General features: G+C 43.4%; 1 protein-coding gene across 2 annotated transcripts in view; it reads left to right on the forward strand.

The window, feature by feature from the left end:
• The first annotated feature begins 525 nt into the window (after nt 1-525).
• pax2b (paired box 2b) overlaps nt 526-17,363 on the forward strand; it is a 64,506-nt gene continuing 47,668 nt past the window's right edge. For both annotated transcript variants that reach the window (XM_042319075.1, XM_042319074.1), the window contains exons 1-5: nt 526-1,109; nt 2,680-2,845; nt 3,738-3,935; nt 9,947-10,026; nt 13,554-13,673. In XM_042319075.1, coding sequence (XP_042175009.1) covers nt 1,067-1,109; nt 2,680-2,845; nt 3,738-3,935; nt 9,947-10,026; nt 13,554-13,673 — 607 coding nt within the window. In that variant the 5' untranslated portion in view covers nt 526-1,066. The remainder of the gene's footprint in view (nt 1,110-2,679; nt 2,846-3,737; nt 3,936-9,946; nt 10,027-13,553; nt 13,674-17,363) is intronic.

Genomic DNA, 17,363 nt, shown 5'->3' on the forward strand with positions numbered 1-17,363 from the left:
ACGCATGAAGCATTAGCGTCATTAAGTAGACTAGAACAACGATGCATTCCAGCAGCCTACATAACATCATCTCAACAAGAAAATAATGATTTACCAAGCCAGGAAATATGCGTTAGGCTATTTGTACAGTTATGCCAACTTGTAAAACGTCTAGCGATAAGTATGTTCACCCAAATGTTAGTCTATTCCTATCTCAGTCCGTTATTCATCGAATAAGATAAACTCTAGATATTGATAAAGTCAAAAATGGCTTTCATTTACCCCTCGTCCCGATCTAATGTCTGGAAACTCTGATCTTAAAACTCCGAGTCAATTCCTTGTTTATTTTCCCTCCCCTTTCGGTGTGTCAGACCCTGGGACCTCCTCGTTTGGGCTCCAGGTTTTTGCGTTGGCGAATCACAAAGTGTTGGAATCTATTGCCTTTGTCTGACAACTCATCCATAAGCAAGGGGGTCCGTGGAGGGGAGGGGGGGGCAGGCAGCTTGCTTTTAGAAACGCACACACGGTGAGGGGCTTCATTCTCAACCCAAAGATTCAGGCTAACGCATCCACCCCGTTTTAGAGTCAAGGAAAAGGGGAAGGTAGCAGGGCACCAGACTCCCCACAGTGTCCATGTTTCTTCTGTCATGTCTATGCGTATTTGAGCGTACTACCCACCGCAACCAACCAGCAAATCAAGGCCGGAACTAGGATCTATCTATTTACCACAGGACTGTCAGGAACGGTTTTAGACGTAAAGGTTTGTCCTATTCGTCATCATGTTCTGAGAAAAATCATCTCATCATTCCAGGTTTTGAAAATCCAACTCAAACTGAAAAACATTTCCACGTTGATGAACCAAGCGTCGGTCATGTTCTGCACCTGACCAGCAGTAGCCTCTATTCTCGGCACGGACTGTTACCACGACGGCAACTTTTAGAAGAAGTTAAACCCTCTCATTGACTGAGTGGAGGGAAAAGCGAAATCTTTAATCGAATAAAGTTTTTCCGTTTCTTCCCATTTTTATCTGCATTACAAAGGCGAAACGGCGACTTCCATTGATTACCCGTCTTTCCTTTGCTATCCGATGGATATTCACTGCAAAGTAGACCCGTTCTCAGCGATGCACCGTAAGTAGATAATGAGTTTTTCAGATATCTTTGTGTTTGCAACGAAAACTGAGCCTGTGAAAACAAGATAATGATTCTAAATAGGCCAATAGCCTAGCGAATATTATCGTTGACAGCGATGCACTCATTCCACTGACAATGCAACATCGTCTGCATGTTGTTGCATATCACAACCGAAAAAACAAAACCACTCCAGCGTTTTAATGTAGCCTGAATTACAGTGGCATTGTGAACAAGCAAATCCAATCAAGTTCGATGGGAATGTTAATATTTGGAAGACACATTTGAAACTATTTTTTAACTGAAAATATTGTGTTTATAATATGTGCTTATTTACAGACCGGCACACGTACATCTAATATATTATTGTGTTTGTATTTTTCTCAATTGTGCACAATAAACTCGTAAAAAAGGCCCACGTTTTGTATAGCGTTACCAAATTTGAAAAAAAAAATAGAAGAACAAAACACGTCACATTGGAATTAGTAAACCTGTCACCAGGTTAATACGTGTCATTGACAGGTCCGTGCCAATTTATTAGGCCAATATTCTAATAGGCACCAATTTATTGATTTACCAAATAACACTTAAACAATACACACATTAAAATAAACAGTATCTTAATTGAATATAATATTGTTACAAATTTACTTGACATGATATTGAAAGGCCTATTGTTGTTGTGCAGGTGAAATAATGGATGGAGTCAGATGTTGTTTTGTTCATGCTTGTGAATAATTTACCCCCCCCCCCCTTTTTTCTTCATTTACAAAATAATATGTAATATGAGTAATCAAAGCGCTTAATTATTTATAATTACGGAGAAAAGAAAATGAAAGAGCGTGTAACTCTATAGCCACCCCGAGCCGTGGGCCAGAGTTGAAAAGATATCCGCCTTGTATTAAACGATCTAGACGAGAGGTGATACGTATTATTACTGCAGTGTTACCATTTTATAAAATAGAATCGGTCTAATTAAAGTATGAAGAATATTCCAACTATCATATAGACCATTTATGCTAATTAAGCATGTGTTTATAAATGGTTAATTACCTAATTTTGGGGGGGGATTGTAAAATGACAGTATTGCTATTGAACAGGATAGCCTGCAGGAAACTAGCGTGATATTCAATGGAGGAGCAATATTGGACAACCAACCGTTCACGTACAAATATATGTTATAGTAGCTAATGGTAGGCTATAATATGATACTGTCTTCTAAAAGTTATAGCCTACGTGACCTTGTCACGCACATCTTCAGAGTAGCCTACAAACAGAGTTGATAAACATTTTTTTTTTAAATACATGAATTGATGACGTCCCTGGGAAAGAATAATATAGCCCCCAACCCACAACAACATGTCCATCTTAAAGTACAGGCTTGGATATTGGACCATTAAAATCATATTCAAGACCGGATGCTTAGATATGATATGTCTAAAATGTTCCGTTGAAACGTTGTAATGCCATACAGTGCATTATAGCTGAGGTGATACTATAACCTCCAAAATCTCCCACACCCCTGTATTTAATGTTATGGTTTTCTGTGCTGTTGTTGTCTCCCATATAGGGCACGGCGGTGTGAACCAGCTAGGCGGGGTGTTTGTCAACGGCAGACCCCTACCTGACGTGGTGAGGACAAGAATCGTAGAACTCGCGCATCAAGGAGTGAGACCCTGTGACATTTCGAGACAACTACGGGTCAGCCACGGCTGTGTCAGCAAAATACTGGGCAGGTAAGACGGTGGAGAAACTACCCATCACGAGACAGAAAAACGCACTCTTAAAAATAAAAATAAATGCACCTGTCCTGCAACTCTTATCCCTACATATTGGCAGACCCCAAATAAAACAGATTCGACCAAAATATAACAAAACATGGCTAAAAAAAAAGAGTGGAAACACGTCAGTATATTATGCACACATAATGAGGATATGAGACAGAATATCTGACTTAATCCTAGCCATCACGAGGAGCGGTACTGTGTCTGTACACAGCTAAACTGGTATCCCCGTAATTTAGGCTATATCAGATTACAACTGAATTGTATTGGGTTCGTGTCCGTACGACATTTGAATGTTTTTAAAATATTTTTCAGCTATCAAAAGGATTTTAAAAGGTATTTGTTTTATGCACTTGGAATGTTTGTCTAAATTAGTTAAATAGCAACTCTTGGTAGCATGTCATTTGAAATTAATTGCATGTTTTCTTAATATTTTCTTAGTCTTTTTGGCACAGACGATAAAGTTGGACACCATTGTAATAGGTTGTAGCCGGAAGGAATAGCTCAATTATTTGATCATAAGTCTTCGCTGTTATTTTTGGATCCTACAAAAAGATTTTAAGTCACTCCACCACACAGAGTTAGAGTATAGCCTAGGCTATAAAGTACATATATATATAAAGTTTGCATCAGACGACAATGTGCACATTTTGGAGATGTTTGCGGGTTGAATGTCCTGTAGGCGCAACACAGTATTTTGGGGGCATAAGGTGCATAAACATTCGAATACATCCACAAATCTAATGATAATTTAAATCAACTCTAGCCAAGAAAACGAAGAATTGTCCATCCAACAGATAGCCTAGATGTTTCATGATCGATACGTTGTTGATTATTGTTGCAGATACTACGAGACCGGAAGTATAAAGCCAGGAGTTATTGGTGGGTCCAAACCGAAAGTGGCGACTCCAAAGGTTGTGGATAAAATAGCGGACTACAAGCGCCAGAATCCGACCATGTTCGCGTGGGAAATCAGAGACAGACTGTTAGCTGAGGGCGTCTGTGACAACGACACGGTTCCAAGCGTCTCGTCCATTAACAGGTAAACACTATTTCTTTATTAATAATGACATAACCAATAAGCCCATTCCTTTGAACGAAAACGTAAAATAGTATTATGTTAACGTCAAAAACATCTGGAAAATATATAAAATCATAAAATTGGGGAACATCCTTGTAAATTTCAACAAGAAAATTTACAAATTACAATAATAGCAGCAGTGCTTTCGTCTGTCCATGTTTAGGACTCAAGGCCTGGCCTACATTTTATTTGTTTACAGGAGATTGACTTTATTATATAGTGTATAATTGACTTCCATTGGCTGTTATACGGATAGAACATCTTTATGACTATTTAACAGTATTTCTAAAGCATCTTTAAAGTCGTGATGAACTCTCAAGGTATTTTTGTCAATGTACGTTTTCCATCTATGAACTGCACTGCAGAATAGGAGCCTATAGGACCTATAAGTCCAGAGTTTGACAAACTTTTTCTCCCATCGAGGGTGGTCTCGACGGTGCAATTCAATCTTTCAGTCCAAACTCCCCCAGCAATCAGCAGTATATCTTAGGACGAAGTGAATCTGTCTGGATGAAAACCGATCAATAGGGCAAGCCGGTGACCAGATCCCGCGTGGCACCGAAAGCCGAGCAATTGTTCAATAGCAGCACATCTAATGTGTTGTATTGGACATTTTCTTTACAGTTTAGACCTATAGCTTGTTTGGTTTGAAGCTTTGTGGAGTCGTGTGGTCTATTTAAAGAGGAGTACCTGTTTTAATTTTATTTAGAATTTTTTCCCTTTATTTAACTAGGCAAGTCAGTTAAAGAACAAATTCTTATTTTCAATGACGGCCCAGGAACTGTGGGTTAACTTCCTTGTTCAGGCGCACCTGTATGTATATACATCGTCTATTTTTTTTCTCTGATTTGCCTTTGCTAAATGCAGTTGCATTTTATCTTATTTCACATATCGCTGTTATAGTTTGTAAAATAATTGGATTGTTATCTGCCAAAGCATTCGGCCTATATTAGTGTATTTGTCCAACCAGTGAAACAAAGAGTCAGAAGTGTATTTTCACTAAAAACACGTGTTATGAATTCATTATCAAATGACATTTTATGTAAATAGATATTCTGAAAACTTCCTCATACAAATCTAATTTGGAGAGGATCCTGCCTGCCCGCTGGTTAAAATCGCACGTGCAAGATTGAGGTCAGATGGTGTATTTATGGTTGATGTGGAGAACTGTATTATAATACCACCACATATAGCCTTCACTTCTGTAAAGTAACAAGGAAACATCATGATCACAAAGAGGACTTTGAGTGCATTGGTGAAACAGACCAAGGGGTGTAAGAGCGATAGCAGAGAGAGAGGGAGAGAGAGAGAGAGAGAGAGAGATAGCATTGTGAGAGAGGGGAGGGGGAGAAAGAGGTAGAGAAATAGACCCCCTACCCGCCAGAGATCCTCGGTGATGAACTTTCGTTAAGAGGCAGTGTTCCATAGAGGCAGCAGCAGCATCACACTTTAATGAGCTGACTGCAGAAAGAGCATGGACAGACAGCCCCACACAAGACATCTTTTTAAATAGAGAAAGAGCTGAAGAAAAATTCATTTCATGCCTCGTGATTGCTTAAAAAGGCCCATTTAAGCAGTCTCAGACACATGTATGTGATAGATTCAAAATGTACATTCATATCATTAAAAGATCCACCTATAAAGTTTTCAATTAGAATCAAATTCAATCTCGCTTAGCTATTTTTTAACTGAAATAATCCCCTATGTGTCTTTGTTTATGGGGGTGGGGGGTATTAAAATGTGAATTTAACTAAATGTAATTCTATTAACCAAAGACGAAACCTACTTTGAATTTATTTTAATTTCATAATGCTGAATATTTCTCTTTGTGGAGTGAAGAACCTTTTAGTGGTTCAATATTACATTTAAATTATTTTACACTTTATTCTACACACACCCACACACACACACACACACCCCCCCCCCCACACACACACACACACACACACACACACACACACACACACACACACACACGCACACACACGGTTTTAACTCAAGTCAGTCCAATGCAATATTTTGACTGAATTGTTGGATAGTAATTGTATGAAATATCTGTCTAAACCTGCTTCCTTGAGACCAGAAAAGGGCTGTTCCACAGTGGAAGGTTCAATGCTAACCATGCATCAGTAGACTATATGTCTAGGATTATGACTCAATAGCAGTTACGAACACACAGCACATTCCCAGTAAGTGTTTTCTAAAACAGTCTTCAAAACACCGGTTGATGTTCCATCCAGTGCACAACAGACCAGGCAGTAGCTTCATATTGGCCAGTATAGCACTTATCTTTAAACAAGGTGAATCACGTGGAGAATTGGCTACACTAACAAAGTGTAGACAAAGGGAAGGACTGGGACTACTGACCGTTCCTCTAAAAGGTTTTTTTATGGCCAAACAAAAGTGACCCCAGGACTGTTGACATGAGGATCTAGGTTTAAACACTGTTCCCCTGTATGCATTATTAACTGTTATAGAGATCCTGTTGTAGTTGGTGTCTGGCTGGACTGGGTCTGGGCCACCGCGCCACAAGGAAGAAATTACCCCACAACAAGTATCGCCGCTAGCCGCTACTAGACATAAAAAAGGGTCCTCAATGGCGTTCAATAATATTGATTCAAAAGTAAAGCAATTTTAATATTTCTTCAGGGGATTTTCAGCAACAGCTAAGTCATTAATTCATTCCTTCAAATTGCTTATTCGATATCAAGAACATGTATTTCCAAATAAAGTCTTTTGGATTTATATCGCACACAGAAGTCAGGGGGTCAAATAACTGTTATGGAGTGAAGTGAAAAAAAAATGTAAATAAAATATTGATATGTGATCTCTGGGAAGGCTAGTCGTTGTATTGTAGCTTTGCCCTAAGGAGAGGTCTGACAGTAGTGGGTACTTTACTCCTTGAACCTCAAAACAATATCAATACCACAGCCATCTTAACAATATATAGCTGAATATCTTGGTCCTTTGTGTCTACAGTCAACAACATAAATATTAAATTTTAAGGGGTTTCAATTAAAATCCTGAAGGGTCTACCGGTGCATCAGTCTAAGTAACATAATAAAAATAAATACCCATCCAAATCCATCAGTTTAAGCTCGAGATATCTTTATTTGTTTTGCATGGGCTGAGTCTCAATCCACCACATCCACCCGTGTCGGCATTCCGCATCTGCGGTTGTTGGTGGCCGAGCTACAGCGGTGTTTGTCAGACCACGAGACATCCCCAAAAAATCGGTCTTCTCACAAATTATGTCCGTAGCGTCCGAACGGTTTAGCCTAAAACAAAACGAATGAACATGGAACACTTTGTGGAAAGACGAGATTCTCACGAACACAATGGTGTTCTCCGTTTTATCACAATGGTGTTCTCCGTTTTATCACAATGGTGTTCTCCGTTTTATCACAATGGTGTTCTCCGTTTTATCACAATGGTGTTCTCCGTTTTATCACAATGGTGTTCTCCGTTTTATCACAATGGTGTTCTCCGTTTTATCACAATGGTGTTCTCCGTTTTATCACAATGGTGTTCTCCGTTTTATCACAATGGTGTTCTCCGTTTTATCACAATGGTGTTTTATCACAATGGTGTTCTCCGTTTTATCACAATGGTGTTCTCCGTTTTATCACAATGGTGTTCTCCGTTTTATCACAATGGTGTTCTCCGTTTTATCACAATGGTGTTCTCCGTTTTATCACAATGGTGTTCTCCGTTTTATCACAATGGTGTTCTCCGTTTTATCACAATGGTGTTCTCCGTTTTATCACAATGGTGTTCTCCATTTTATCACAATGGTGTTCTCCGTCGGAAGGTAACTTGGTACTGGTTTAAACAATGAATGTAGTTATGGAGATAGTTTTATGCCAACAAAATAAAAAGAGGTTAAATATGTGTCCACTATTTCCTGAGCTTTCTGATATTTTCTAGATTTGGGACAGACACTTCAAAACCTTATTCCTTTGCCATTTATGAATGTGTTGTTCAATGTGTTTCTATGGCCTATAGTAGTAAAGGCCAAATCCAATATTTTATCAAATCATTTTTTTTTTATTAAAAAAATGATACCTACACCGGTCCTAAAATTCTAAATCAAATAGTGAAATGATGTCCCCCTTCACCCCCAAAGGCTAAGACTTTTAGTTAACGTCTAAAATAATTGTAGGTAGTGTAAATTGTTCAATTGTTCAGTATCAGACCAAGCGGTTCAATTTATAACACAATCTTATAAAATAGAGGTCTTAAATAACAATACTATTATGTTAATAAAATACAAAGAAACGTCCAATTCTCAACAACAGATCTGTGTTAGGATTAGGAAACCAAGCAAACCTGGGACACGTGTCATTATGTGTCCTCCACGTCCTCCATCCACCTTTAATGCTCCGTCCGTGTTCTAAAATAGCTACACACCATGTCATACATGATAAATAGTTTTAAAGTTTACACATTACAATGACAGCTCCCTTCTTCCCCACGGTGCCAGTCAGGTTAAAGGAATCTAATGCTGGCGTAAGCTTGTGCAAGGCAATAAGGAAATATTGCTTTCCTGTCACATATAATTTATAGCTTTCTATTTGCATCTGTTTGGGCCTGTGACTAATCCCCAACTTTTTTCTCCCCCCAAAGCCCTCGATCAATAGACCCTCGTCCACACCGGGGTTGGCACTGGGGGGCTGCTGCTGAAGCCACAGAGACCTCAGAGCTGTGGTCAGTCACAAATGGCAACCTAGTCCCTATATAGCGCACTCCCCTTGACCATGGCCCGTAGGGATATAGGGCTATGGGTGCCATAGAGCTCGGGTCAAAAGTAGTGCACCATATAGGGAATAGAGTTGCCATTTGGTACACAGCCCTGGACAAGCCAAGGGGCAGCAGTCAGAGAGAGAGAGCCCTGGAAACCTTTACCGTGTGGCAGGGAGAGAGGGAAAGAAGGAGGGGAAAGGAGAGAGAAGGAGAGAGAAGGAGAGCTGATTAGCTCAGGCCAGGTAGAACCAGTGAAGCCAATCATTGAGGTGAATTGATGTGATTTCATGCTTTGTTTGCAAGATCACCTCTCAGAGCAAAAGTGCAATGAAGACTTTTCTTCTCCAGATCTCACCTTTTAAAGGTACAGTAGGCTTTCTAACATGTAGGCACTGCTGTTTCTACACCTGGACTTTGGATTGGACCAATTATTATGGTGAGATACTACTGACATCTCACTCAGACAAATTGCACTATGGGTCCTGGTAATAAATAGTTGATTATATAGAGAATATAGTCCAACATCTGTTCTTCAACATCCAATCTGTGAATAGAAGAAGTTTAGGTTGCAAAAACAACAAGTTAAACCACTGACCATTCTGGCCCTTCGTTCACGGTGATGTTCAAAATGATAGCCTCATGATGTATTGTGTGAAAAGTCAGTCAACTGATCCAAGTGCAGGAGGCAGCACTGACGCCATCTTGTCAGTCAACTGATCCAAGTGCAGGAGGCAGCACTGACGCCATCTTGTCAGTCAACTGATCCAAGTGCAGGAGGCAGCACTGACGCCATCTTGTCAGTCAACTGATCCAAGTGCAGGAGGCAGCACTGACGCCATCTTGTCAGTCAACTGATCCAAGTGCAGGAGGCAGCACTGACGCCATCTTGTCAGTCAACTGATCCAAGTGCAGGAGGCAGCACTGACGCCATCTTGTCAGTCAACTGATCCAAGTGCAGGAGGCAGCACTGACGCCATCTTGTCCATCAACTGATCCAAGAGCAGGAAGCAGCACTGACGACATCTTGTCCATCAACTGATCCAAGAGCAGGAAGCAGCACTGACGCCATCTTGTCCATCAACTGATCCAAGAGCAGGAAGCAGCACTGACACCATCTTGTCCATCAACTGATCCAAGAGCAGGAAGCAGCACTGACACCATCTTGTCCATCAACTGATCCAAGAGCAGGAAGCAGCACTGACTCCATCTTTTCTTTCCTGTGATCACAGGATAATACGAACAAAAGTCCAGCAGCCTTTCCACCCGTCTCCAGATGGAACATCCCTGTCTGCCCCAGGCCACACCATGGGTAAGATGTATCCTAACCCTTACACCAGGCCACACCATGGGTAAGATGTATCCTAACCCTTACACCAGGCCACACCATGGGTAAGATGTATCCTAACCCTTACACCAGGCCACACCATGGGTAAGATGTATCCTAACCCTTACACCAGGCCACACCATGGGTAAGATGTATCCAAACCCTTACACCAGGCCACACCATGGGTAAGATGTATCCTAACCCTTACACCAGGCCACACCATGGGTAAGATGTATCCTAACCCTTACACCAGGCCACACCATGGGTAAGATGTATCCTAACCCTTACACCAGGCCACACCATGGGTAAGATGTATCCTAACCCTTACACCAGGCCACACCATGGGTAAGATGTATCCTAACCCTTACACCAGGCCACACCATGGGTAAGATGTATCATAACCCTAACCCTTACACCAGGCCACACCATGGGTAAGATGTATCCTAACCCTTATGTACCACACCAGGCCACACCATGGGTAAGATGTATCCTAACCCTAACCCTTACACCAGGCCACACCATGGGTAAGATGTATCATAACCCTAACCCTTACACCAGGCCACACCATGGGTAAGATGTATCCTAACCCTTACACCAGGCCACACCATGGGTAAGATGTATATAACCCTAACCCTTACACCAGGCCACACCATGGGTAAGATGTATCATAACCCTAACCCTTACACCAGGCCACACCATGGGTAAGATGTATCATAACCCTAACCCTTACACCAGGCCACACCATGGGTAAGATGTATCATAACCCTAACCCTTACACCAGGCCACACCATGGGTAAGATGTATCCTAACCCTTACACCAGGCCACACCATGGGTAAGATGTCATAACCCTAACCCTTACACCAGGCCACACCATGGGTAAGATGTATCATAACCCTAACCCTTACACCAGGCCACACCATGGGTAAGATGTATAACCCTAACCCTTACACCAGGCCACACCATGGGTAAGATGTATCATAACCCTAACCCTTACACCAGGCCACACCATGGGTAAGATGTATCCTAACCCTAACCCTTACACAGGCCACACCAGGCCACACCATGGGTAAGATGTATCATAACCCTAACCCTTACACCAGGCCACACCATGGGTAAGATGTATCATAACCCTAACCCTTACACCAGGCCACACCATGGGTAAGATGTATCCTAACCCTAACCCTTACACCAGGCCACACCATGGGTAAGATGTATCATAACCCTAACCCTTACACCAGGCCACACCATGGGTAAGATGTATCATAACCCTAACCCTTACACCAGGCCACACCATGGGTAAGATGTATCATAACCCTAACCCTTACACCAGGCCACACCATGGGTAAGATGTATCATAACCCTAACCCTTACACCAGGCCACACCAGGCCACACCATGGGTAAGATGTATCCTAACCCTTACACCAGGCCACACCATGGGTAAGATGTATCATAACCCTAACCCTTACACCAGGCCACACCATGGGTAAGATGTATCATAACCCTAACCCTTACACCAGGCCACACCATGGGTAAGATGTATCCTAACCCTTACACCAGGCCACACCATGGGTAAGATGTATCATAACCCTAACCCTTACACCAGGCCACACCATGGGTAAGATGTATCATAACCCTAACCCTTACACCAGGCCACACCATGGGTAAGATGTATCATAACCCTAACCCTTACACCAGGCCACACCATGGGTAAGATGTATCATAACCCTTACACCAGGCCACACCATGGGTAAGATGTATCATAACCCTACACCAGGCCACACCATGGGTAAGACTAACCAGGCCACACCATGGGTAAGATGTATCATAACCCTAACCCTATCATAACCCACCAGGCCACACCATGGGTAAGATGTATCATAACCCTAACCCTTACACCAGGCCACACCATGGGTAAGATGTATCATAACCCTAACCCTTACACCAGGCCACACCATGGGTAAGATGTATCATAACCCTAACCCTTACACCAGGCCACACCATGGGTAAGATGTATCATAACCCTAACCCTTACACCAGGCCACACCATGGGTAAGATGTATCACAACCCTTACACCAGGCCACACCATGGGTAAGATGTATCCTAACCCTTACACCAGGCCACACCATGGGTAAGAGATGTATCACCAGGCCACACCATGGGTAAGATGTACTAACCCTAACCCTTACACCAGGCCACACCATGGGTAAGATGTATCCTAACCCTAACCCTTACACCAGGCCACACCATGGGTAAGATGTATCCTAACCCTAACCCTTACACCAGGCCACACCATGGGTAAGATGTATCACAACCCTTACACCAGGCCACACCATGGGTAAGATGTATCATAACCCTAACCCTTACACCAGGCCACACCATGGGTAAGATGTATCACAACCCTTACACCAGGCCACACCATGGGTAAGATGTATCCTAACCCTAACCCTTACACCAGGCCACACCATGGGTAAGATGTATCCTAACCCTTACACCAGGCCACACCATGGGTAAGATGTATCATAACCCTAACCCTTACACCAGGCCACACCATGGGTAAGATGTATCACAACCCTTACACCAGGCCACACCATGGGTAAGATGTATCCTAACCCTTACACCAGGCCACACCATGGGTAAGATGTATCACAACCCTTACACCAGGCCACACCATGGGTAAGATGTATCATAACCCTAACCCTTACACCAGGCCACACCATGGGTAAGATGTATCACAACCCTTACACCAGGCCACACCATGGGTAAGATGTATCATAACCCTAACCCTTACACCAGGCCACACCATGGGTAAGATGTATCCTAACCCTTACACCAGGCCACACCATGGGTAAGATGTATCATAACCCTAACCCTTACACCAGGCCACACCATGGGTAAGATGTATCATAACCCCAACCCATGTTAATCACCCTTGTCTCCATTGAAAAAATATATTTTCTACTCAATTTGATGGTTTAATAATAACATGAAATACTATTTAGTAGATGCTTCATCCAAAGCAACTTACAGTCGGCTACTGTGTGTATACATATAGTTATGGGTGGTCCTGCGAATCGAACCTCATCCAAAGCAACTTACAGTCGGCTACTGTGTGTATACATATAGTTATGGGTGGTCCTGGGAATCGAACCTCATCCAAAGCAACCTCGAACCTCATCCAAAGCAACTTACAGTCGGCTACTGTGTGTATACATATAGTTATGGGTGGTCCTGTGTATACATACATAGTTATAGGTGGTCTTGCGAATCGAACCTCATCCAAAGCAACTTACAGTCGGCTACTGTGTGTATACATATAGTTATGGGTGGTCCTGGGAATCGAACCTCATCCAAAGCAACTTACAGTCGGCTACTGTGTGTATACATATAGTTATGGGTGGTCCTGGGAATCGAACCCACGATCCTGCAAGTGCCATCCTCTACCAACTGAGCTACACAGGACCACAAAATAAAGGTGAAATAATAATTAGAAAATGTCTCTTTTCCCTCAGTACCGAGCCAGGCCTCTCCACCTGTAACAAGCCCTTCCAACGACCCTGTGGGGTCCTACTCCATCAACGGCATCCTGGGTATTCCCCGGTCAAATGGCGAGAAGAGGAAACGAGATGAAGGTAAGAGACAAGGCTTTCTTATTCCTCAGAATAGTATTTGTCCCAAAATGTTGTGTTGTTGTTGATGTTGTCTGGCTATGAGCACCTTGATGTTGTCTGACTCGGAGCACCTTGATGTTGTCTGACTCGGAGCACCTTGATGTTGTCTGACTCAGAGCACCTTGATGTTGTCTGACTCAGAGCACCTTGATGTTGTCTGACTCAGAGCACCTTGATGTTGTCTGACTCAGAGCACCTTGATGTTGTCTGACTCAGAGCACCTTGATGTTGTCTGACTCAGAGCACCTTGATGTTGTCTGACTCAGAGCACCTTGATGTTGTCTGACACAGAGCACCTTGATGTTGTCTGACTCAGAGCACCTTGATGTTGTCTGACACAGAGCACCTTGATGTTGTCTGACTCAGAGCACCTTCATGTTGTCTGACTCAGAGCACCTTGATGTTGTCTGACTCAGAGCACCTTGATGAGTTGATGCGTTCTAATATGGATTTACTTCAGATCAGAACGGATCGGAGCATTTCTAGTCAAAATAGAAAATACTGAATAGAATATCTCCCAGTCTTCATAACATCGTATACAACTAGCTAGTGTACAGCATCAGACATTCTGATGTGTATTGCCAGAGCAAAGCGATACTACAGGAAAACCATAAAGGCTAAATGTACCATGATAATGTGTTCTAGTGTGTCACGAAGAAGTGGAAGAGCTGTTTGATTTGAAGACATGACCTCCACTGTTGTCTTGTGCAATTAATCTTTGTTGAAGTGATTAAGAGGGGCTTAGATAATTACATGTCAAGATGATGTAGCCAACCACCCAGGTCACTCAAGAAACCAACGTCTACCACCTCTGGTGTAGGAGACACGTTTAACACCAGCAGCACCTCATCCTCCCTGTCTCTCTCTCTCTCTCTCTCTCTCTCTCTCTCTCTCTCTCTCTCTCTCTCTCTCTCTCTCTCTCTCTCTCTCTCTCTCTCTCTTTCCCCACTTGTTCTCTCTCTTCCTCTCCCCCTTCAATCTCTCTCTCCCTCGTTCTCTCTCTCCCCCCTCTCTCTCTCCCTCGCTCTCTCTCTCTCCCGTCTCGCTTTCCACTCTTGTTCACTCTCCCTCTATCCCTCTCGCTCCCTCTCTCTTTCCCCTCTTGTTCTCTCTCGCTCATTTACCCCCTCTCCCTCTATCACTCCGTCTCCCCCCTCCATCCCTCCCCGTCTCTCTTTCCCTCTCTTTTTTTACTGTCTCAAAGAGTAGGTAGTGGATATAAGAAGCCCGGGGCCATATAGATTATTGGATCTGTAAGCAACATGCTTTCTAATGTCACTACATAAGCATCTGGTGAGAATAATGGAGCAGGACCATTCATTCACAACCAGACTGTGTTAAGAGGACATGTACCCCATGGAAGGAGACTGGTGTCGGGAGGGGAACTGGGAGGGGAATGAGTCCCTTGTTTCTGTAGTATGTAAGGAACGTAGCTAATGAGCGTACGACGATATGCAGTAGGATTTCATACCGTTGTCTTTTGTCCTGTATGACATTTGTCGGGTGGAAGTGGAGAGGAGAAGCACGAGCAGCGAGCAGGGTTTGTGGGGGTATTCGGTGGAATAGGATGTTTTATGTGTGTGCTGCGTGGAGGGATGGAGGAATGGAAGGATGGGAGGGAGAGGGTATGACTAATGACGTGTCGAAGGTAGATTTCCTGGCAGAGATATAAAAACCAGCATGACGTGGACAAGGCAAATGACATAATCAACTCTCTTCCGCTGTAAAGAGATGCTGCTAGTGGAGAGAGATCGTAAGGCAGAATGCAAACGGCTGACATTTTACAAGAGTTAATTTTCAGACTATTCTACAAGAAGTCTTTCCTATTAGCTGGGGTGTAATATCTAATCATCGGATGATAGAAGGCACACATTTCCATGCAGATTGATACTGAAGGGCAGAGTAGGCATTAGAGGACAGGATGAGGAAGGACCTGTAAGGAGAGAGAGAGAGAGAGAGAGAGAGAGAGAGAGAGAGAGAGAGAGAGAGAGAGAGAGAGAGAGAGAGAGAGAGAGAGAGAGAGAGAGAGAGAGAGAGAGAGAGAGAGAGAGAGAGAGAGAGAGAGAGAGAGAGGCATTAGAGATAAGAGAAGACCAGGCAGAGAGAGGATTAGAGGATATGGTGAGGAAGGACCTATAAGGACAAAGAGAGAGAGAGAGAGAGAGAGAGAGAGAGAGAGAGGCATTAGAGGACATGGTGAGGAAGGACTTATAAGGACAAAGAGAGAGAGAGAGAGAGAGAGAGAGAGAGAGAGAGAGAGAGAGAGACAGGCATTAGAGGATATGGTGAGGAATGACCTATAAGGACAAAGAGAGAGAGAGAGAGAGAGAGAGAGAGAGAGAGAGAGAGAGAGAGGCATTAGAGGACATGGTGAGGAAGGACTTATAAGGACAGATAGAGGGGCTCGTAGAGAGAGGAGAGCTGCTCGGCGGCGTGTTTTGGAGGGTCCTCTCCTCTAATAGATGACAGCCCCATGTTTCTACGGCTATTCAGTCTCAAATGATCTCCTTGATGTCCTGCCATTTCCTTGATTTAAGTTCCCCGGGCCGGGCGGCATGCTGATGAAAGAGCAGAGCAGAGGGAACAGGGCTCTGTGGTTCTTATATAGCTTGCGTTCCAAATGGTGCTCTATTCCCTATATAGTGCACTACTTTTGACGGGAGCCCTATGGGGAAAATAGGGAATAGGGAAGATGCAATTTGGGATGCACAAATACTCCCTCTCCAGCCCTAGTGAGAGCAGAGGGAAGCAGGGGGTGTAGGGTGGTTGGGTGGGGGAGTGTAGGGTGGTGGGGTGGGGGAGTGTAGGGTGGTTGGTTGGGGGAGTGTAGGGTGGTTGGGTAGGGGAGTGTAGGGTGGTTGGGTGGGGGAGTGTAGGGTGGTTGAGTGGGGGAGTGTAGGGTGGTTGGGTGTGTGGGGATTTCAGGTGGGGGAGTGTAGGGTGGTTGGGTGGGGAGTGTAGGATGGTTGGTTGGGGGAGTGTAGGGTGGTTGGGTGGGGGAGTGTAGGGTGGTTGGTTGGGGGAGTGTAGGGTGGTTGGGTGGGGGTGTGTAGGGTGGTTGGGTGGGGAGTGTGGGGATTTCAGGTGGGGGAGTGTAGGGTAGAGATATGGTTCTTACATACTACCTCTCCAGACCCAGTCAATAATACCCACCTGGAATCACAAGCCAAGGGACACTGATAGTTTATCTTTCCAAAAATATCAACCTCGGGCCTTCAATCCTCTCTCACATCATGGCTCATCAAAACACTGCTTTAAAAACAATGTCTCGCCGCGAGCCACTGTTTGAAAAAATAGTATATTGCATCCGATATCATGACTATAGCTAGACGGCATCATGCTTTACTCTTCAATGTGTTACAGTAAATTATAGTTCGCTAAGTAATTACTATTTAGTCTACTATACATTTCATATTAATGGAACTCGAGATAGGTCAGTGTTTCCTACTAAGACCAGAGGTCAGTGTTTCCTACTAAGACCAGAGGTCAGTGTTTCCTACTAAGACCAGAGGTCAGTGTTTCCTACTAAGACCAGAGGTCAGTGTTTCCTACTAAGACCAGAGGTCAGTGTTTCCTACTAAGACCAGAGGTCAGTGTTTCCTACTAAGACCAGAGGTCAGTGTTTCCTACTAAGACCAGAGGTCAGTGTTT

This window comes from Oncorhynchus tshawytscha, unplaced genomic scaffold, assembly GCF_018296145.1.
Source record: "Oncorhynchus tshawytscha isolate Ot180627B unplaced genomic scaffold, Otsh_v2.0 Un_scaffold_822_pilon_pilon, whole genome shotgun sequence".
NCBI lineage: Eukaryota > Metazoa > Chordata > Actinopteri > Salmoniformes > Salmonidae > Oncorhynchus > Oncorhynchus tshawytscha.